This window comes from Erinaceus europaeus, chromosome 17, assembly GCF_950295315.1.
Source record: "Erinaceus europaeus chromosome 17, mEriEur2.1, whole genome shotgun sequence".
Taxonomy (NCBI): domain Eukaryota; kingdom Metazoa; phylum Chordata; class Mammalia; order Eulipotyphla; family Erinaceidae; genus Erinaceus; species Erinaceus europaeus.
In genome coordinates, this window is record NC_080178.1 from 39,843,225 (window position 1) to 39,866,477 (window position 23,253).

The 23,253-nt window shown below is 39.9% G+C and overlaps 1 protein-coding gene across 2 annotated transcripts in view; it reads left to right on the plus strand.

The window, feature by feature from the left end:
• The window catches only part of RSF1 (remodeling and spacing factor 1), a 147,955-nt gene that overhangs the window by 18,213 nt on the left and 106,489 nt on the right, over window positions 1–23,253 (plus strand). For both annotated transcript variants that reach the window (XM_060176694.1, XM_060176695.1), the window contains exon 2: window positions 19,210–19,301. In XM_060176694.1, coding sequence (XP_060032677.1) covers window positions 19,210–19,301 — 92 coding nt within the window. The remainder of the gene's footprint in view (window positions 1–19,209; window positions 19,302–23,253) is intronic.

A 23,253-nucleotide genomic window follows, 5' to 3' on the forward strand; every position in this document is an offset into this window, starting at 1 on the left:
GAGAGGTGTGGGAACAAAGGAACCCTCCTACACTGCTGGTAGGGATGTAAACTAGTCCAACCCCTGTTTAGAGCAGTCTGCAGAAACCTCACAAGGCTAGAAATAGAACTTCCTTATGACCCAGTAATTCCTCTCCTAGAGATATATCCTAAGGAGTCAAGCACACCCATCCAAAAAGGTATATGTACACCTATGTTCATAGCAGCACAGTTCATAATAGGCAAAACCTGGAAACAACCCAAGTGCCCGACAACAGTGGTTGAGAAAGTTGTGGTTTATATACACAGTGGAATGCTACTCAGCTACTAATACTGAATCCACCTTTTCCAACCCATCTTGGATGGAGCTAGAAAGAATTATGTTCATTGAAGTAAGTCAGAAAGAGAAAGACGAGTATCTCGTTATCCTACTCAGACACAGAAACTGAGAAAGAAGAACAGAAAGGGAAATGCAAAGCAGAATTTGACTGAGTTTGGAATACCACTATGCATCAAAAAGTTTGAGACATTCAATCTATTTCCCCCCCCATATTGACTAAATAGTGATTTATAAGACTAAGTTAATAGGAGTGTATATTAAAACCATTCCTGCCACAAAAGGTCTGTGTCCCTACCCCCACTCTCTATAGTGGACCTGAAAATCTACCCTCCTCCTCCCCCAGAGATTTTTAATTACCTGCTTTACCGCCTGTGGAGCTATTCCCCTGCAGGTGGGGAGCCGGGGGCTTGAACTGGGATCTTTATGCTGTTCCTTGCGCTTTGCACCACCTGTGCTTAACCTGCTGCGCTATACTGCCCAACTCTATAGTAATTTTTAGAGTACTGTCACCAGTCTAACACCACTTTGGGCTTATTATTATTATATTATTATTTCCCAGATAGAGAAACACAGAGTGTGAAAGACATCACAGCACTGAAACTGCCTAGTTTTGAGCTATTTTCTTTTCTTTTTTTTTGCCAATTTTTCCTCACCTGAACAATTCTCTTTAATGAGTCCAGGGGCAGGCAACAGTGTTATTTGCTAGAGGATTAGGACTACCTCCAGCATCTGGAGGTAGACTGTTGAATCTCTGTAGGGTCTGTTGCTGTGGAGACACATTTCCAATATGGTTTCTGCTCCTGTTCTCTCAGGGAGGCTGCTGGCTAAAATGGTACCTAGAGAAGATTTTGCTCTAATTTAAATCTGACAGTTCTTTTTTAATTATCTTTATTGGATATGGACAGCCAGAAATTGAGAGGGAAAGCGGTGATAGGGAGAGACAGAGAGACGCCTGCAGCTCTGCTTCCCCACTTGCAAAGCTTTCCCTTTGCAGGTGGAGACTGGGGGCTTGAACCTGGTTCCTTGCACGTTGTAACATGTGCACTCAACCAGGTGCACCACCACCAGGCCCCCTGACAGTTCTTTGTTACCTCTATCTGGTATGGGTGGTATGTGGCTTTACCAGTGTGTTGCCAGGAGTTTGGTGTAGTTCTCCTCCTTGTCCCCTGTCCCCTGTCCCCTGCAGTTGAAGTGCCAGCACCTCTGAAGTCTCTTCTGGTTTATAGCCTGTTTCCCAAACTGGGACAGTCCTGACTCTCCAGTGATTCTCTGTTGTTGACTCTTCTGCATTTCCTTTTCTCTCTGCTATAGGTAGTCTTTTCAGTTTGCTTCACGATGATTTCTTTCAAGTTTAGTATAGTTTTTGTTGTAGATTGCCAACAGTCTCTGTAATGGATACGTAATTCCCATTGTTTAGCCATCTTGGCTTCTCATCCCGATGTGAAATTTTAGAAACAGCACGTCCAAGTTTCACAAAAACCCTTGCTTAGGGTTTATTCTGACATCAGCTGGTGTTAGCCACATCAAGTTCCTGTGACCAGCTTCAGTTTAGATAATTTGCTCAAATGACTCACTGGAACTATAAAAAAAGCACTGTGTTTATTATTGTAGTTTTATTACAAAGGATATAATTTAGAATCTGCCAAATGGAGAGACACATAGGACAGGGCTTGGGAGAGGCCTCATGTTGGGCTTCCGGATTCTTTCAGTTTGGAGTCAGGGTGTGTCACCCTCCTGGCATATCACTGTGTTAACCAGTTAGGAAAGCTCCATTGTGTTTCAGTAACACACACACGCACGCAGGCATGCATGCATGCACGCACGCACGCACGCGTGTGCATGCACACGGATTTTTATTGCCACCAGGGTTGTTGTTGGGACTTGGTGCATGCACAATGAATCTTACTACTCTTGGCAGATCTCCCCTTCCTCCCCCCCCTTTCTTTTCTGCTCAATAGGGCAAAGAGAAAATGAGAGGAGAAAGGGAGAGAGAGACATCTATAGCCCTGCTTCATTGCTCATGAAGCTCCCCCCTCTGCAGGTGGGGACCCAGGGCTTGAACCCAGCTCCTTATGCACTATAATGTGTGTGCTTAACAAGGTGAGCCATTGCCTGGAAGAGTTTCAATCTAGAGCTTCTCTTCCCTTCATAGAGGTCCATCTGATACCAGGTGACTCAGCCCTGACACTCTAATCAGATGCTTGATTTTTCTCATATGACTAGCACCACCTTGAAGCTTCACGTCTTGACTAAAACTCCTTTGACCATTGTGTTCAATGCTCATTGTGTTTCTGAGTTCAGTTTGTGTTTTGTTGAAGTCTTGAGTCTATTTCATAAAGGTTATTACCATGTAGTTTTTTTCTTCTCTGTATTTTGCTGAAGATTCATCTGCCTAGGGAAGTCAAGATGGAATCATGACAGCATGTGCAACTTGGTAGCTGAAAGGCAGTAAGATGAAAAGCAGGACAAAATGATTTATGAACAGGAACCAAAAAGTAGGAATAAAGTAGATGAGAATAGGGATCTTAGGGTGGAAAGAAGCGAGAATGTCTTTTTTTTAGGTATGTTCCTAAGGATCTACGATAGTAGTTCTTGCTTGAGTTTGGTAACTAACATGAAGTTGGACAAAAATACTGTCTGAGAAGATGGTGTCAGAGTTGAGAATAGTGCTAGAAAGTTGTATGGGGGGGCAGGTGATGGCACACCTGATTGAGCGTACATGTTACAATGTGCAAGATTCCAGGTTTGAGTTCCCAGTCCCCACCTGCAGGGGGAAAGCTTCACAAGTGCTGAAGCAGTGTTGCAGCTGTCTCTTTGTCTCTCTTCCTCTCTATCTCCGCTTCCTTCTTGATTTCTGGCTGTCTCTATCCACTAAATAAGTAAAGGCAAAAAAAAAAAAAAACCTAAAAAAAAAAGAAAGTTGGATTGGGCAGAGTAGCTCCCAGTCTTGAAGAAAATTTAACTCTTTACCTCATTCACCTGACCCAGGGCCCATATGTATTTATATTTAGCACAGGAGCCTTTTTTTTTTTTTTTAAATAAAAAGGAAACACTAACAATACCATAGGATAAGAGGGGTACAACTCCACACAATTCCCACCACCAGAACTCTGTATCCATCCCCTCCCTTAATAGCTTTCCTGTTCTTTAACCCTCTGGAAGTATGGACCCAAGGTCATTGTGGGATGCAGAATGTGGAAGGTCTGGCTTCTGTAATTGCTTCCCCGCTGAACATGGGCATTAACAGGTCGATCCATACTCCCAGCCTGTCTCTCTCTTCCCCTAGTGGGGAGGGGTCCTGGGAAGAGGTGTTCCAGGACATATTGGTGGGGTTGTCTGTCCAGGGAAGTCTGGTTGGCATCATGCTAGCATCTGGAACCTGGTGGCTGAAAAGAGAGTTTACATATAAAGCCAAACAAGTTGTTAACTAATCATGAACCTAAAGGCTGGAATAGTGCAGATGAAGAGTTGGGGTGTGTGTGTGTCTTCATTTTGTAGATAGCTAGTAGGCATATTTAAGTTATACTCCAAAGGGCCTGTGATTATACTAGCCCCCCCCCCCTTTTCCTCTGAGTCTGAAATCTAATATGCAGGTGGATCCAAGTTATTGTCTGGGGAGAATATGTTATGGTTGGAAAAAGGACCAGAAAGTTGGATCAGGGAAGAGAGTAGCTCCCAAATATGGGAAAGGTATATAAGTACTGACTGTAAACCCCATCGATTTGATGTGATCTGGGGCTCATATTCAGCTTAGGAGCCTATGTGAACTCTGCATCCCTGTAGATCTCAGCTCACATTCTGTAGTCATGAGTAGGAATGTTCCAAGATGCCAGATTATCAGGACCCATCTTCCTCAGGTGGAAGATAGAGTATGTTGTCCAGCCTCGCTTCAGAGGATGGAACATTCTCTACCGTTGTTGATCCAAGTTGAGGGCAAGGTCCTATGGGGGCCCACAAAGGGGTCTATAGTGTTGTTCCTGATAGGAATGACCGATAATAATGGAGAGAGGGATTTATTTGAGGTCTAGGCCCATCATGTCTTGTTTTGGAATCTAAGAACTCCCCGAATAGGGCTACAGCTGATGGGGTGGCCTGATAGTGACCAAAGAGTCATCATTAAAGTATGCCAGTCTCTTGCCCTTATTCAGCTTTTGCAGTCCTTGCTTTGATGAGGTTAGCTTTGGAATAAGCGAGAGACCTGTAATAGGAAGTAGGTGAAGAGGGTATCTAAGTCTAAGTAGACTCTATTTCATTATGAACTTGATACTGACTCACTACAGACTATTGTGTATTTTTGCTTTCAGGTATATATTTTGTCCTAATTTATGGATACATGTGAACATATGCTCCATTTTATGGGACCTGGTCTATATCTAGGTTTTGGGATTTTGTTAGGAAGTGAACCTCCTGGAATGGAATTTGAGAATACTGTGAACGGAAAGGTCTCATCCGAATAATGAGAGTGAAGGGTTGACATTCCATGCCTGATGTCTCTGGACACAGTCTGAATTGAAGCATGCTGAGGTGGTACTCCTTGCATTGATTAGGTTGGGATCGGCGGATGGAATATCATTTGGTATGAATTGAGAGAAGCATGTAGTAAAGTGAGCCCCACGCTCGAGGTTCCAGGACTGGGGGAAAGAGGAAGTGGGAGGATTCAGCTGTCTTAGGGTTTAAGAAGACAATAGGTAGTTATTACTATAATCAGATTATTTGGCGATTGGGTTAACTTTGAAATATCCCTTTGTTAGTATTTGCTGTATCATACACAACATCACCATAATTTATGTCCTTTGACATTATTTCCATATAGCTGTGCCACCAGTTGCTTCTGTTCTTTTTGGTCTAAGCTTTTAAGAGAGTCAACATATCAAAGACTCATCCTATGTATTAAAAAGACTCAGTCTGTGATTTTAAAAGTTTGAGACATTCAATTTTTCCCCTCTCATATTAATTGAATAGTGATTTATATGAGTACAGATTGATAGGAGTGTACATAACACCATCCCAACACCAAAGGACTGTGTCCCATCCTTCCCTTCCCCTTGGTCTATTTATTAATAAGAGAGAGGGGTAGAGGCATCATCACTCTGGCACATGCTATGCTGGGGATCAAACTCAGAGTTTGGCCTCATACTTCTGAGTCCAATCCCTTAAACCACTGTGCTACCTCTCAGGGCATCAACGTTATCTGATGATGTGGTCTCATTTGCAGTCACAGTTTCCAAGAACTTGTTAACATTATAACAATTATTGAGTGAATTATGAAAGTATTTTCAGTTATTCCAAAAGAAGACAGGAAAAGGAGGAAAATGTGAGCCAAGAAATGTTAGGACATAGAGAAAATAAACAATAAGATTATAGATTTAAAACAATCATATATACAAATACATTAAATGCAAATATTTTTACCAGAGTTTGGCAGCTTTTGCGAGGGCCAGATTCAGAGTATTTTAGGGTTTGAGGTCAATATAATAATGATGAAAAACTGTTCTGCTGTTCACATCTTGATCATAACCATGGGCACAAGGTAAAGGAGCAATTATGACTATCTCAATAAAATATCATTTACTGAAATTTGTATTTCATGTAATTGTTTTATTATGTTTAATGCTGTTTTTCCTTTAATCCCCCCCCCCCCAGAGCCCTCTAAAATTATAAAAGCACTGTGCAAACACAGGAGATTTGTTCTATGGGCTGTCATTTGCCAACCTTTAGCCTTAACTTGCACTTAATCTGATTACCAGCAGTTATCTATGATATTTATTTCAAATAAAATAAATGAGACACTATTAGAGTAAAAAACAAAAAAACTAGTGGTCCGGGAGTTGGTGCAGTGGATAAAGCCTTGGATTTTCTACCATGAGGTCCCAAGATTGATCCCCGGCAGCATATGTACCAGAGTGATGTCTGGTTCCTTCCTCCTGTCTTTCTCATGAATAAATAAAGAAAATACAACTATATGATGTCTACAAAAGTACTATAGAGTTTTTAAAACGTATAGAGAAGACTATACTATACAAAATTAAACATTAAAAGGTACCATGGTGGCCCAGGAAGTCGTGCAGTAGGTAAAATGTTGAACTCTCAAGCATGAGGTCTTGATTTTGATGCTGCGTAGCACTTGTGCCTGGTGCTCTCTCTCTTGCTCTTTGGTAAACAAATCTTAAAAAAGAAGACACCATGACTTCACAAATGCAGCAGAGACTTTAGAACAAGGAATAATAGCAGAAATAGAGGGCTCCTGGGCTTAGTTCACCAGAAAGATAATATCTTAGTGTTTTCACCCAGTAACAGCTTCAAAAATACGTGAAATGAAAATTGGCAGAACTGAAGTGAGTGTGTGTGTTTCATTTATTTAAACCCAGCCGTACTTTTGTCTCTAATTGATAGTGCAACAAGACAGAAACTAGGAGACATATGCAGCTTTATCAACAAAATGAATACTAGTTTCTTACCTTTACTTTTTTTTTTTTTTTTGGTCTCCAGATTTATTGCCGGGCTGGGTACCTGCACTACAAATCCACTACTCCTGGCTGCCATTTTTTTCCATTTTTATTGGATAGGACAGAAAGAAATTGAGAGAGGAGGGGGAGAGAGAGATACCTGCAAACCTGCTTCAACGCTGGTGAAGTGACCCCCTTGTAGGTGGGGAGCCAGGAGGCTCCAACCGGGATCTTTGTGCGGGTTCTTGCACTCTGTGCCCTTAACCCAGTATGCCACCCGGTATGTGTATACCTTTACTTCTTTTTTTCTTTATTGGGTGGGTTAATGGTTTACAGTCAGCGGTAAAATACAGTAGTTTGTACATGTGTAAGTAACATTTCTCAGTTTTCCACATAACAATGTAACCCTCTTTAGGTCCTTCTCTGCCATTATTATCCAGGACCCGAATCCCACCCCAGGGTCATTTACTTTGGTGCAGTACACCAACCCAGTCCAAGATCTGCTTTGTGTTTTCCCTTATGTTCTTATTTTTCAACTTCTGTCTGACTGGTATCATCTTGTATTAATCCTTCTCTTTCTGGCTTAATTTCATTTAGCATGATTTCCTTCAAGTTCCATCCAAGATGAAGTGAAGAAGGTGAATTCATCATTTTAATAGCTGAGTAGTATTTCATTGTGTATAATTCTTTTTTAAATATTTATTTATTTATTCCCTTTTATTGCCCTTGTTTTATTGTTATTATTGATGTCATTGTTGGATAGGACAGAGAGAAATGGATAGAGGACAGGAAGACGGGGAGAGAAAGATAGACACCTGCAGACCTGCTTCACTGTCGGCTCCCCTACAGGTGGGGAGCTGGGGGCTCAAACTGGGATCCTTAAGCTGGTCCTTGTTGCGCCACGTGCGCTTAACCCGCTGCACTACCACCCGGAGTTGGGTGGTAGTGCAGCCAGTGAAGCGCACATGGCACAAGGACTGGAGTAAGGTTCAAACCCTTGGCTCCCCACCTGCAGGGGGGTCGCTTCACAAGTGGTGAAGCAGGTCTGCAGGTATCTATATCTTTCTCTCCCCCTCTGGTAACCCTCCTTTTTCGGTTTCTGTCTGTCCTATCCAACAACATCAATGGCAACAATAACAATAATGACAACAAGGGCAGCGAAATGGGAAACAATGACTTCCAGGAGCAGTGGATTCCTGGTGCAGGCACTGAGCCCCATTAATAACCCTGGTGGCAAAAAAAAAAGTGGGGAGTCAGGCAGTAGCGCAGTAGGTTAAGTGTAAAGCACAAGGACTAGCATAAGGATCCCGGTTTGAGCCCCTGGCTCCTCACCTGCAGGGAAGTCACTTCACAAGTGGTGAAGCAGGTCTGTAGGTGTCTGTCTTTCTCTCCCCCTTTCTGTCTTCCTCTCCTTTCTCCATTTTTCTCTGTCCTATCCAACACTGATGACAACGATAAAACAACAAGGGCAACAAAAGGGAATAAATAAATATCAAAATGTTAAAAAGAAAAGGCCTGCTGATACATATAAAATATGATTTACTTTTTTCTTACTCATTATTTTTAAAAAATATATTAATTAATTAATTAATTTATTTATTTACCAGAGCACTGTTCAGCTCTGGCTTATGGTGGTATGGGGGCTAGAACCTGGGACTTTGGAACCTCAGGCATGAGAGTCTGTTTGCATAGCCATTATGCTATCTACCCTCCGCCCTATTCTATTCTCTTGTCATGTTAACAAAAAATTCATGCATTCACAAAGAGCTAGTTTATGGTTGACTGTTGTAAGTTATTAGCATAGGTATCATAAATGCACATTTCTAAAATAGATATTCTTTTATATTTTTTGTTTAGTTACACAATTATATTGGTTAGTAGTTTATATTGGTAATTTTTTTTTTTTTTTTTACCAGAACACTGTTCAACTCTGGCTTATGGTGGTGTATGGTATTGAACCTGGGACTTTGGAGCTTCAAGCCAAGAGCCTCTTTGCATAACTATTATGTTATCTACCCCTACCCTGGTGAAAAACTTTTGTTGTTGTAGTTCAGATTATTTTATTGAACAAGACTTTATTGAATGCCTGTTATGTATAGGCACTGTCCTAGGTGCTGAAGACACTGGCCTGTTTCATAGTAAACAGGCATGTATTATATGGGGTGGTGCATAAAAAGAATCAGAGACACTCAGTAAGGGCACTTTATCTTAGTGAAATAGATTAAAAGAACAAAAATCAAACAGCTCTCAGCGTGTGTTGAGGTGGGGTAGCGGTTATAGGGAACCACACAGGCTGTGTGGACTCTGGAAGTTTCAGAAAGTATGTTGAATTTATTCAGTCATAAACCAAAACTAGCAACTCCTTACTCTGGATTTTTTGTTATATGTGAGAAAATGTAACTCTATATTTTTTATGTCACTTTGATAAGGTCTCTTTTTTTTTTTTTAACACTTGGGACAGTATGTTCTTTTTAAAAAAGATTTATTTATTTTATTTTTGAGAGAGACTCAGAGAGACACACACACAAACACCAGAGCCCTGCTCATCTCTGGTTTATGGTGGTGTGGGGGATTGAACCTGGGACTTAGGAGCCTCAGGCATGAAAGTCCCTTTGCATAAGCATTATGCTATCTCCCCTGCCCAATAAGGTTTTCATTTACATTAGTCTATCCAGGTTCTTATATGTAGTAAATGGATACTCGACAGGATGAGCCATCTCCCAGCTCTCTGTTGATTTTAAAAACAGATCTTCAGAGGTTTCTATACTTGTCTTATTTGAGGAAAATAAATGACAGTTTAAAAAAAATCCATTGAATGACATGTAAATGATAATATTTGTAAAGTTCATATGTTGTGGTTTTTCAAGAGATCCAGCCGTAGTAAAATTTACATTCCTTCAGTTTTGGTCCATACTCCCAGATGAGGAGAAATGTTAGCTGAAGATGAAAGAATACACATAGATAAATAGCCAGATAATTATAGAAATAATAGTCACATATCTGTGACCTTAGGAGAACCACTGCAGTCCCCAGTAGAGGAATGGGGACACAGAATTCTAGTGATGGGAACAGTGTGGAATTGTATCCCTGATATTTTGTAATTTTGTAAAGCTTTGAAAAAATATAATTGCATTATTTCTAGGAACATATCTTTAAAGTATGGAATCTTAAGTCACCAATTGTCTTCTTTTCAACTAGATTGTATTATATAAGAACCAAGTATTGAAATATCGATGCTGTTTAGTCAACATTAAAGAATAGGAGGTGTTAGTTACCTCTTCAACATCAGAACAGTCTGCATGGAACACTTCCAAAAACAATTGAAAGGAAAATTCTTAAAACTGGATTTTGGGGCCCCGTGGTAGTGCGCCTGCTTGAGCGCACATATTACAGTGCATAAGGACTTGGGTTCAAGCCCTCAGTCCCCACCTGAGTAGTGAAGCAGGGCTGCGGGTGTCTTTTCTCTCTCCTTCTCTGTCTCTCCCTACCATCTTGTTTTCTGGCTGTGTCTATCCAATAAAGATAAAAATTATCAAATTTTTAAAAAACTGGGACTTTAGGGTTATTTGGAACGTCTCAACTTATTTTATATTTACATTTTTCTTAGGATGTCCATAATTTTCACTAAAGAGGCTTTCTTTTTTTTCTTCTCTCTTTCTTTTGGGTCATCACCTAGGCTTCACTGGTGGCTCCAGGCTGATTTAGATATAGAGGCAGATAGAGTGAGTGTTTCGCATCAGAGCTACCCTCAGTGGTTGGGGCCTGGGCAATGGGTTGCGCATATGGCAAAGCAGAGCACTATGCAAGTTGCTTGTTGGCTTCATAGAGGTGCTGTTGTGTTGGAGTTCTCAAGAAGCAGACCATGAGACAAAAATCTGAGTATAAGTAGTTTGAAAGTGATTCCAGAAACATTGACCAAGGGGTTTGGGAAGTGATAACCAAAGGGGGGAAGGTTGATAACAGCAGTAATCAACTGGGACTTAATTCTCCTGCTGGGCTATGAAAATTAGTATAGATCAGACCCAAATTAGCCCAGTCAAGTGTTCAATTGCTTCTCGATTACTGGTTGAGTCAACGACTGCCACCTCTCCAGATTCAAAGGAGGTCTCGAAACTTTACATCAGGCTCAACCTGATGCTGTTGACTGGCTACGGAAGAAGGGCAAACGCTGGAAGAAGAACTGGTTGAGTGCTGCTCTCAGAAGAGTTGAATCTGATAACCCTAATGCAAAGATAGATACTTGTAAGTTGGCACACACTAAAATCACTGAATCCTAGGTGCAGAGAGGATAAAGGTGAGATGTTGCCAGAAGTAATAGTATAGATTCATTTCTTAGAAATTGAACATATCTTGAAATTGGAAATTCAAGGGCAGTAAGTATTGAGTTTTAAGTGATAATGAAAGTATTAAGGTTATTTCTGAAGATTCCTTATCCTTTAGAGCAGGAGTGGTAGAGCTCAGGACTTGAGTGAAACCTTGGCCCAGCCATCTTATATGCTGGAGTGATAATTGGTCTCTTTCTCACTTTCTGTCTCTCATGTTAAGTAAATAAGACCTTTTTAAATAGTATTATTAAAGAACCCATGTAAAACCACCAGAAATATGTTCACTGCTGTCTTACAGTAAATTTCTTAATATCAAATGTTCATGTGGTCAGATAACTCCTTTAGAAGACTTTAGGGGATGGGGGGGAGGGGGTAGATAACACAATGGTTATGCAAAGAGACTCATGCCTGAGGCTCCAAAGTCCCAGGCTGAACCCCCCCCCCACCCCCACCATAAGCTACGGTTGAGCAATGCTCTGGTTAAAAAAAAAAAAAATCTATTTTTTATTACCTATGTTTTGCTGACATTTCATTTGTTAACACTAAAAAATCACGAGCATTTTAAACAGGTATTATAGTTTCCTTAATGATCATTTTTAAGCCTGCTGACTGACTTGCAAATACTATCATCATTTAACTTTAAATGAGTCATGATCACCATCTGGTGGTGAGTAGCATAACTTTGATTTGTATATTGTTTCATAGTTTGTAAAATGCTTTCATGTAGATTTTTCATTTGTTGAAATAAATGTAGAAACTGGCATAATATGTCACTTACTGAGTTATCTCTGTCAAATGAATGTTGGTTGGCAAGTATCAATTGCACTTATTAACAAGGAATAAAATAAAATGTAAACCTCATAAAGAACTAATTTTTATTTACGTTCATACTTCTGCATTAGTTGTCTTTAAAAATGACAGCAAACTGATCTAATACCTCTAAAAATAATCTTGTGTATTAAAGTTTTTAATAAAGTTTTAAAATATTTTAGATAGTCAATGCCCATGTTCAGCGGGGAAGCAATTACAGAAGCCAGACCTTTCACCTTCTGCATCCCACAATCACCTTGGGTCCATATTCCCAGAGGGATAAAGAATAGGAAAGCTATCAGGGGAGGGGATGAGATAACGGAGATCTGGTGGTGGGAATTGTGTGGAGTTGTATTCCTCTTATCCTATGGTTTTGTTAATGTCTCCTTTTTTAAATAAATAAAAATTAAAAAATATTTTAGATATGGGATTATATATGATAAGGACAGAAGCCCAACACTTTATTATAATGTGTAGGTGTTTCTTTAAATTAGTGGACATCCTCATTTACTCCCATTTACAAATGTTCATGTGTACCCTTTACCATTTTTTTTGGGGGGGGGGTGGTGTTAGGCTGGCTTTCTCTCTCTTTTTTTTCTTTTCCTTCCCTTCCTACCTTCCTTCCTTCTTTTTTTTTATTGATTAAATGATTGATTAGACCACAGGATAAAAGTGATGTAATTCCCACCACCAGATTTCCCCATCCTATCCCCTCCACAGGAAGCTTTCCTATTCTTTATCCCTCTGAGAGTATGGATCCAGGGTCATTATGGGGTACAGAAGGTTGGAGGTCTGGCTTCTGTAATTGCTTCTCTACTGAACATGGGTGTTGACAGGTCAATCCATACCCCCTGCCTGTTTCTGTCTTTCCCTAGTTGGGCAGATCTCTGGATAGGTGGGGTTCTAGGACACATTGGTGAGGTCATCTGCCCAGGGAAGTCAGGTTGGTGCCATGGTAGCATCTGCAACTTGGTAGCAGATTAATGGAAGCTGAAGGGTTGACATCCCATGCCTGGTGTCTCTGGAGCTCCAGGACACATTGGTGTCATCTGTGCAGGGAAGTCAGGTTGGCATCACGGTAGCATCTGGAACCTGGTGGCTGAAAAAGAGTTAACATATAAAGCAGAACAAATTTGTTGACTAATCATGAACCTCAAGGCAAGAATATTGCAGATGAAGATTTGGGGTCTCCGTTTTGGAAAAACCTAGTAGGTTTATTTTATTTTAGTTATATTCCAAGGGGCCCATAACTTCACTTGTTTTTGCCTGAGCCTGACATCTAATGTGCAGGTAGACCCAAGTTATTGTCTGGGGAGATAGTATAGTTGGAAAAAGGACTTGAAAGCTGGATCAGGGAAGAGAGTTGCATAAAAAAAGTACATAAATCTTGTTAACTGTAAACCCCATCGATTTGATCTGGGGGTCCATATTCAGCACAGGAGGCTATGTAATCTCTGCATCCCTGTAGGTCTGGCATTCTGTGGCCACGGTTAGGAATATTCCAGGCTGCATTAATTTCAGGACCCATCATCCTCGGGTGATAGGCTATAGAGTATGTTATCCAACTTCCTTTGGAGAATGGAACAGTCTCTACTATTTTTTTTTTTTAATTTTATTTATGTTATTTTTGAGAGAGATTCAGAGAAACACCAGAACACTGTTCAACTCTGGCTTAAGGTGGTGCGGGGAATTGAACCTGAGACTTAAGAGCCTCAGGCATGAGATGGTTTGCATAACCATTATGGTATCTCCCCTGCCCAGTCTCTACTATTGTTGATCCACATTGAGAGCAAGGTCCTGTAGGGATCTACAGAGTGGTTCATTATGTTGTTTCTGATGGAGATCAGTGACAGTGGTGAGAGGGATGTTATAGGTCTAGACCCATCATACCTGTATGGGAATTCTACCTCTCCCTGACTAGGGCTCAAGGTGATGGGGTGGCCTGGTAGTGATTAGAGTATCTTGTTGGTCTCTTGCCCTCTTTCAGCTTTTGTAGTCCTTTGACAAGGTTAGCTTTGGAGTGGTTGAGAGAAGTGTAATAGTAGGTAGGTGAGGAGGTTTAAGTAAATACTGTTTTATTAGGTACTTTATGGTGTCTTTTTAGATCTTTCTATTTGCTTGCTACACTTACTAACTGCAAACTATTGTGTACTTTTGCTCTAAGGTATATATTTTCCCCTAACTTATGTGTAAATATGCCCTATCTCATGCGCCCTGGTCTATATATAGGTTTTGAGGTTTTGTTAAGAAGTGCACTACCTGAAATGGAATTAAGGAGTAGTCCTATGAGCTAGGAAAGGTCTCACCAGAGTAATGAAGCTGAAGGGTTGACATTCCACACCTGAGGTCTCAGGACACAGTCCGAAGTGAAACATATTAACATGATACTGACTTGGTACTGGTTGCAGATTGTTACTTTTTCTGTGCAGAAATGTTTCAGCTTTATATAATTCCATTGTTTTTATGGTAATTAACTGACCGTAGCTATTTATATGTTTACCTGGCATCTCTGTGAACTGTAATTTTTTAGATAGTGACCTAAGACAGTGCAGAGTCTCAAGTCATTTCTCCACCTTTCAGAAAATTAAATTTTTTGAAGACTAGATATATAATATTGATAATTATGCATAATCATTATTTCAGGGAGGAAGTTTCATATGGGACCAGCCACATTATTTCTTAAACTTTGCTGCACAGCAATTTGTAAAATTGGGTAGTAAATGAAATTACATTGGAGGTTTTTTATACAATTCATTTTTTTATTATTTTTATTTATTGGGTAGAGACAGCCAGAAATCAAGGGGGGGGGAGAGACAGAGAGAGAGAGAGAGAACCTGCAACACTGCTTCACCACTTGCAGAGCTTCCCAGGGACTGGGCTCTTGAATCCATGTCCTTGCTCTCATTGTAACATGTACTGCACTCAACCAGGTGTATCATCAGCAGCTCATTGTAGGTCCTATCGGAGCTATTGCAGGGTACCTTCAATACCTGCATTATAGTATCACTGCTCCCAGCAGCCACCACCTTTGTCCTCCTCCTCCTCCTCCTCATCCCCCCTCCCCCTCCCCATTCCCGTCCCCCTCCTCTTCTTTGATAGAGTGAGACACAGAGAGAAATAGAGGAGATAAACAGAGAGGAGAGATATCTGCACTACTGCTCTACCACTCATGACCCCCCCCACCCAGGACAGAGTCTTGAACTAGAGGTTTTGTACATAGTAAGTAATGTATCTACTCTACTCCAGTGTCCCAACACCAACATATATCTGTCTATCTCAGGCAAAACAAATCTTGTTACATATGTAGTTTGCAATAGACTAATTCTGCAGAGTCCAGTACTATAACCACTACAGCCATTTGTATGGCTGTTGAGTACTTTAAATATGATTAATATGAATTGATACTTGCTGTGAGATCAAAATACACACTATATTTTAGTTAAAAATAAAATGTGAAGTGTCTAGAATTTTGAATACTAACATAGTTAAAATTACTTTGAGATATCTAGTGTTAAATATATATTATTAAAACCGCCCCCCCCCCCTTGTGGTTCCATAGAACTCAATCCAACTTTTAATTTTATTTATTTATTTATTTATTCCCTTTTGTTGCCCTTGTTGTTGTTGTTTTCTTTTTCTTTTTTTAATTGGGGAATTAATGTTTTACATTCAACAGTAAATACAATAGTTTGTACATGCATAACATTCCCCAGTTTCCCATATAACAATACAACCTCCACTAGGTCCTCTGAATCCTTCTTGGACCTGTATTCTCCCATACCCACCCACCCAGAGTCTTTTACTTTGGTGCAATACGCCAATTCCATTTCAGGTTCTACTTGTGTTTTCTTTTCTGATCTTGTTTTTCATCTTCGGCCTGAGAGTGAGATCATCCCATATTCATCCTTCTGTTTCTGACTTACTTCACTCAACATGATTTTTTCAAGGTCCATCCAAGATTGGCTGAAAACGGTGAAGTCACCATTTTTTACAGCTGAGTAGTATTCCATTGTGTATATATACCACAACTTGCTCAGCCACTCATCTGTTGTTGGACACCTGGGTTGCTTCCAGGTTTTGGCTATTACAAATTGTGCTGCCAAGAACATATGTGTACACAGATCTTTTTGGATGGATATGTTGGGTTCCTTAGGATATATCCCCAGGAGAGGAATTGCAGGATCATAGGGTAGGTCCATATCTAGCCTTCTGAGAGTTCTCCAGACAGTTCTCCACAGAGGTTGGACCAATTGACATTCCCACCAGCAGTGTAAGAGGGTTCCTTTGACCCCACACCCTCTCCAGCATTTGCTGCTGTTACCTTTTCTATTGTATGACATTCTCACAGGAGTGAAGTGGTATCTCGTTGTTGTCTTTATTTGCATTTCTCTGACAGTCAGAGACTTGGAGCATTTTTTCATGTGTTTCTCAGCCTTTTGGATCTCTTCTGTGGTGAATATTCTGTCCATGTCCTCCCCCCATTTTTGGATGGGGTTATTTGTTGTCTTGTTGTTGAGTTTGGTAAGCTCTTTATATATGTTGGTTATTAAACTCTTGTCTGATGTGTGGCATGTAAAGATCTTCTCCCATTCTGTGAGGGGTCTCTTGGTTTGGGTAGTGGTTTCTTTTGCTGTGAGGAAGCTTTTTAATTTGATGTAGTCCCATAGGTTTATGCTTGCCTTAGTCTTCTTTGTAATTGGATTCGTTTCATTGAAGATGTCTTTAAAATTTATGCGGAAAAGAGTTCTGCCATTATTTTCTTCTAAGTATCTGATAGTTTGTGGTCTAACATCCAAGTCCTTGATCCACTTGGAATTTACTTTAGTATTTGGTGAAATATAGTGGTTCAGTTTCATTCTTCTGCATGTTCCAACACCATTTGTTGAAGAGACTCTGCTTTCCCCATTGAATAGTCTGGGCACCTTTGTCAAAGATTAGATGTCGAAAGGTGTGGGGCCTCATTTCTGGGCTCTGAATTCTATTCCACTGGTCATTGTGTCTATTCATGTTCCAGTACCAAGCAGTTTTGATTACAATGGCCTTATAATACAATTTGAGATCTGGGAGTGTGATGCCTCCAGTTCTCTTCTTCTCAAGATTGTTTTGGCAATTCTAGGTCTTTTCTGGTTCCAGATAAACATTTGTAGCATTTGTTCTATTTTCCTAAAAAATGTGCTTGGGATCTTGATGGGGATAGCATTAAATTTGTAGATGGCTCTGGGTAGTATATTCATTTTGATGATGTTAATTCTACCAACCCATGAACAAGGAATATCTTTCCACTTCTTTGTGTCTCTTTCAATTTTCTTGAGTAGTGACTCATAATTTTCAGTATACAAGTCTTTCACTTCTTTGGTTAGGTTTACTCCTAGATATTTTATTGTTTTTGTTGCTATAGTAAAAGGAATTGATTTCTGGATTTCAATTTCTTCTAGCTTAGAGTTTGCATAGAGGAATGCCACTGACTTTGCTCTTGTTGTTTTATTGTTGTTGTTATTAATGTCATTGTTACATAGGACAGAGAGAAACGGAAATGGGGAGAGAAAGATAGATACCTGTAGACCTTCTTCACCGCCTGTGAAGCTACTCCCCTGAAAGTGGGGATCTGGGGCTCAATTCCCGATCCTCACACCAGTCCTTGGAGTTCGCGCCACACGCCCGACTCCCAACTTTTAATTTTTTATTCAGAAATTGGAAGGAAGGGAGTTGGGCGGTAGCGCAGCGGGTTAAGTGCAAGGACCAGCATAAGAATCCCGGTTCAAGCCCCCGACTCCCCACCGGCAGGGGAGTCGCTTCACAGGAGGTGACGCAGCTCTGCAGGTGTCTCTCTCCCCCTATGTCTTCCCTTCCTCTCTCCATTTCTCTCTGTCCTATCCAACGACGACAACAGCAATAACTACAACAGTAAAACAACAAGGGCAATAAAAGGGAATAAATAAATAAAAATTTTAAAAAATGAAAAAAAAGAATAGTTATTTAAGAAAAAAATGTGTAGAAGGGAAAGTGAGACAGAGTAGGCACCAAAGCACTATCTTGCCATTATGGAGTTCCTCTAGTGCAGATGGTGTCCTGTTCAAGCTAGTGCTCACACCAGGGCTTTTGCAGAGTAAGGCTTACATTCTCCCAGGCAGGCTGTCTCCCAGCCTCTAAAATTACTTTTGTCTTCATTTACTTACTTACTTTATTTATTTATTTATTTTTAATTTAAATTTAATTTTATTTATTTATTCCCTTTTGTTGCCCTTGTTTTTTTATTTTTATTGTTGTAGTTATTATTGTTGTTGTAGTTGTTGGATAGGACAGAGAGAAATGGAGAGAGGAGGGGAAGACAGAGAGGGGGAGAGAAAGACAGACACCTGCAGACCTGCTTCACCGCCTGTGAAGCAACTCCCCTGCAGGTGGGGAGCCGGGCCCGAACCCGGATCCTTACGCGGTCCTTGTGCTTTGCGCCACCTGCGCTTAACCCGCTGCGCTACCGCCCGACTCCCTCATTTACTTACTTTAAAGGAGCTTCAAAAAAATTAACTTCCAGGGAGTTAGCATAGTAGTTAAGGATACCTTAGGCTCCAAGGTCCTTTGAATCCCTGGCATCATCATAAGCCATCCTGAACAGCGTTCTGTTAAAAAAAAAAAAATTAAATTATTTGACTATTACACATTTCTTTTGGACAGTTCTCTGCAAAATTCAACACTCTATAAAGTAAGTCAGGTAATAATATGATCTAGTCTTACGTGCTTAAATCAATAATTACTGTTTGTAAAGTGGAATGAACATTTAAAGTACCAATTTTACCTGTTTATTAACATTGATCTATGTAATTTGGAGGACATACTTAAAATGTGGTGTAGAGCTTTTGGCCAACTGCTAAAAGTGACAAAGATAATACAGATAATATGGACAAGATATCTCCCCTTCCCCTCTCAGATTCTCTCTGTCTCTATCAAATGAATAGTATGTAAGTATATAATCACTGTCCTCTCCATCCACATCTCTGTGCCACAGTAGTTCTTTAGCTATAATTAATGGCATTTGATACAGCATTATCACCTATCAGTCTTCATTTTGCAATTATTCACTCTTTATGTGTTCTGAAAGAAAGCATAGATAACCTTGCTTATCTTTATGCAAGTAATTTTCACTTACTTCTTGCCTCAGTCTAGTCTCTTCTGATCCAGAGGTCCAAAGGTTAGCAAAAATGAAAATATGTTTTGTAAATGCTTTCTGGTTTTGAGAAAGTTCTTTGAATAAGTGTATATATTCCTAAACGCTTCGATTCAGTTAATAACAGTTCTTTTTCTTCCTTTCTTAGTACCGAAAGAATTAGTTGAGCTTCATTTGAAGTTGATGAGGAAGATTGGCAAATCTGTTACAGCAGACCGATGGGAAAAATATTTGATCAAGGTAAATATATTTTAAATTGCCTTATCTATTGAAATACTACTCTGTCTTGCATGAATTGACATTATATTTCATAATATGGTAAACTTTAAGAAAATTCAATAGTCAACTTAAAGTTATAAAGTGATATGGAAATTCTTATGATTACTATCTATCTGGATTCTCTTTTACTTTTGTTAAGTGGTAAGTCTTGAGTATTGAATAATTTTTCAAAGTTTTTTTTTTTTTTTTTTTTTTTTGCCTCCAGGGTTATCACTGGGGCTCGGTGCCTGCATTATGAATCCACTGCTCCTGGAGGCCATTTTCCCCCATTTTGTTGCCCTTGTTGTAGTTCTTATTGTTGTGATACTTTTGTTGGATGGGACAGAAAAATCAAGAGAGGGGGGGAAGACAGAGAGGAGAGAGAAAGAGAGACACCTGCAGACCTGCTTCACCACTTCTGAAGCGACTCCCCTGCAGGTGGGGAGCCAGGGGCTCAAACCGCGATCCTTGTTCCGGTCCTTGCACTTTGTGCCATGTGGGCCTAACCCACTGCGCTACCGCCCAATTCTCTTAACTGACTTTTTACAGGAGCACTGTTCATATGTTAATGGTATTGCTTGGGTTTGAGCCTGGGGCCTTAAAGCCTTAGATATGAAAGTCTTATTTATAACCACTTTTTGTACCCAGTCCTAAGAGTCACTTATTTTTATTATTAAAATTACAGTTGTGGTTCCACTCACCTTTGCTGTATAACCATTCCAAATTAAGTATCATAAAACAATAATCATTTTTATTAGCTTGCTATTTTTTGGGGGTGGGGGTCATGAATTTAGAAACACCACTTCACTATACCATGTTGAAAGGAAGATCTCAAGCTCTTACTTGTAAGAATGTCTTGAATTTTTAAATCCCAAATGAAATATATTTAAATACTTTTGTACAAGTTTGAAGTACAACCACTAATACTCTGTTTTCTGACTCTATGAACTTAACTGCTCTGAATGTCTCATGTTGTCTGCTGTATGTGACTTCTTTATTTAGCATAGTGTTTTTAGAGTTCATTTGCTTTATAGCACATATCAATACTTTGTTCCTTTTTTATGCTCCACTCATCTGCCCACTTACTAATTTTTACTTTGCTTGATTCCAGCTCTTTAAATTTTTTTTCTTTTAGATTTATTTATTAATTGGAGGGGGGTATAATGAACCATGACACATTATGACCTGAAGTATCAAACTCAGGACCTCATTTTTGAAAGTCCAACATTTTACCCATTTCCCTACTTCAGCAGCTACAAGAAACATTGTTTTTTTCTAAATTCCATTAAGGTCATGTCATATAGCCATGGTTTCATTTGGTGTTGTGAAAATGGTACATATAAAAAGATTTTTGTAGATGGACTTGTATTCATTAATTGATTTTAAGATGGTTGATTATCATAAAATAGAGCCTACATTAATTTAGTGAGCCGTTAAAGATCTTAAGTGTTAGGCAGAAAAGGAAGTGAAAACTCAGCTTGGGAAGGACCCAACACAGTTTAGCTACCTTAAAGGTAAAAGGTCCAGGGTTGGGCGGTGGCTCACCAGGTTAAGCACACATTAGAAGAACAAGGTGGCACAGGCACTGCCATGCAAGGCCTGCTCGAATGTACCAGCTTTGTAGGAAGTTTAGCACGGCTGGACACTCCAGGCCAAACTGAAACCATCTTACCTTTTGCCATGTGTAGGATAAAAGTGTTGACTCACACATGAGATCCAGAATTCAATCACCAGAATCCCATCTGCCAGAATAATGCTCTGGTTTTTCCACAAATAATTTTTTTTTTTTTTTTTTGCCTCCAGGATTATCACTGGGGCTTGGTGCCAGCATGAATCCACTACTCCTGGAGGCTATTTTCCCCATCTTGTTGCCATTGTTGTGGTTGTTATTGTTGTTATAGCTGTTGTTGTTGTTGGATAGGACAGAGAGAAATCACTAGAAGAGGGGGAGAGAAAGATAGACACCTGCAGACCTGCTTTACCACTTGCGAAGCAACCCCTCTGCAGGTGGGGGGCTGGGGACAAATAAATCTTGGGAAGGAGGGAAAGAACTACCAGCACTCAAGTTTTTATGAAACCAGGTAAGGATTTGAGAAAGTAGGGGCAGGGAGGAGGGAAAATAGAAAAGCACAAGCAGGTAATTTTGAGGGCTTTTGGGGGGACAGATACAGTAAATAATGCACAAAGGGCATACTTCTTGAAAACCTTCATAAAGGTAGAGGATCTTAGATAGGTAATTAATTTCCCGCTATGAAATAATAGAGGTACCACAGAGAAGCAATTTCAGAAGCCAGACCTCCCACGGTCTGTGCCCCATAAAGATCTTTGGCCCATATGTCTAGAGAGATAAAGAATAGGGAAGCTTCCTGTCAAAGTTCAGGGCGCTAGTATGCCGAGCTAGCTTCGAGGCCGGGGGACAGACGACCAGGGACACATGGCTGAGCGGAGAGGCAGTATTTCTTTATTCACGAGCGAATGGTTCAAAAAACTAATCTAATCTAATCTAATCACAACCTAATTCTGTCGTGCCTCTCTCTCCTCCAGCGGAAGAGTCAAGAACCAAGGAAGTATGCAGGATAGGGGGTGGGGAGAAGGAAGAAGCGCCAACTAGCAAGGACTAAACCAAAATCTCCTGGAGGCAGGGGGAGTGAGACCAAACCAATGTAACAGAATGACCATGTAAATAGACCACAACGTCAAGCAATGTAACAGAAGGGATCCCAGAAGCAGAACTAGAAGCATACCAACAGCTTCCAATGGAAGGGATGGGATATGGCAGCACTCTGGTGGTGGAGCTGTACAAATTGTACTCCTCTTATCCCACAATCTTGTTGACCATTATTAAATCACTAATAATTTTTTTGTAAGTTGAAAAATAATAAAATACAAAGCAGAACTTGGATGGGGATTGGTGTATTGCACCAAAGTAGAAGTCTCTGGGGTAGGGCAGAGGGTTCAGGTCCTGGAACATGATGACAGAGGACCTAGAGGGGGTTGAATTGTTACGTGGAAAACTGAGAAATGTTACACATGTATAAACTACTATAGTTTACTGTTGACTCTAACCTATTTAATCCTTCCAATTAAAAAAAATAATAATGGAGGTATCAATTCAAAGACCTAGCCTTCAGAATTTCTTCTTAAAGTAAGAACATAACAGTACTATCGAAGCTTTTTGTTGCATCTAATAATTAAGTAGTTGAATCTTTTTTCCCCAAACTGTTTTACTAAGGTAAATTTTTCAGTTATACTGATGACTAACCATGATTCAGACAAGTAAGATAAATTGTGTTATGATAAACAATTTTGAGGAACCCAGAATGGAGCCCAGGTTGAAGTTATTATAACATCAACATTCTTGTTCTACTTATTCTTTAAAAAAATTTTTTTTAATTATCTTTATCTTTATTTATTGGATAGAGACAGTCAGAAATTGAGAGGAATTTTTTTATTTAATTAATTTTATTATGATAGAGGCAGAAATAGGATGAGAGCGTGAGGGAGGGAAGGGAGAGGAGGGGGTGAGGGGGAGACCTGCAGATGGGGACCGGCAGTTTGAACATGGATCCTCATATATGGTAACTTGTGCACCTTACTGCTTGTGCCACCACCAAAACACCCCCCCCCCTTCTAAGCAAAGATCATTTGCAATAGATTCACTAAAGGAAACATTTATTTTGACTTCAAACTAGGTGAAATATTATCCATACCACCAAAATAATTTCATTGAGTAGCCAGGGAGATGTTGCAGTGAGTGACGTTTTGGACTTGACATTTATGAGAACTCAGGTTTGGGTCTTAGCACGTCATCACATAATGCCAGAGTAGTACTCTGGTGGCTTGTCCAATTAATAAATTGTAAGTAAATCCTCAAAAGGACTCCAATCTCTTTAGTATGCCTATAATGCAGAAATACTGATTTTTTTTTATATAT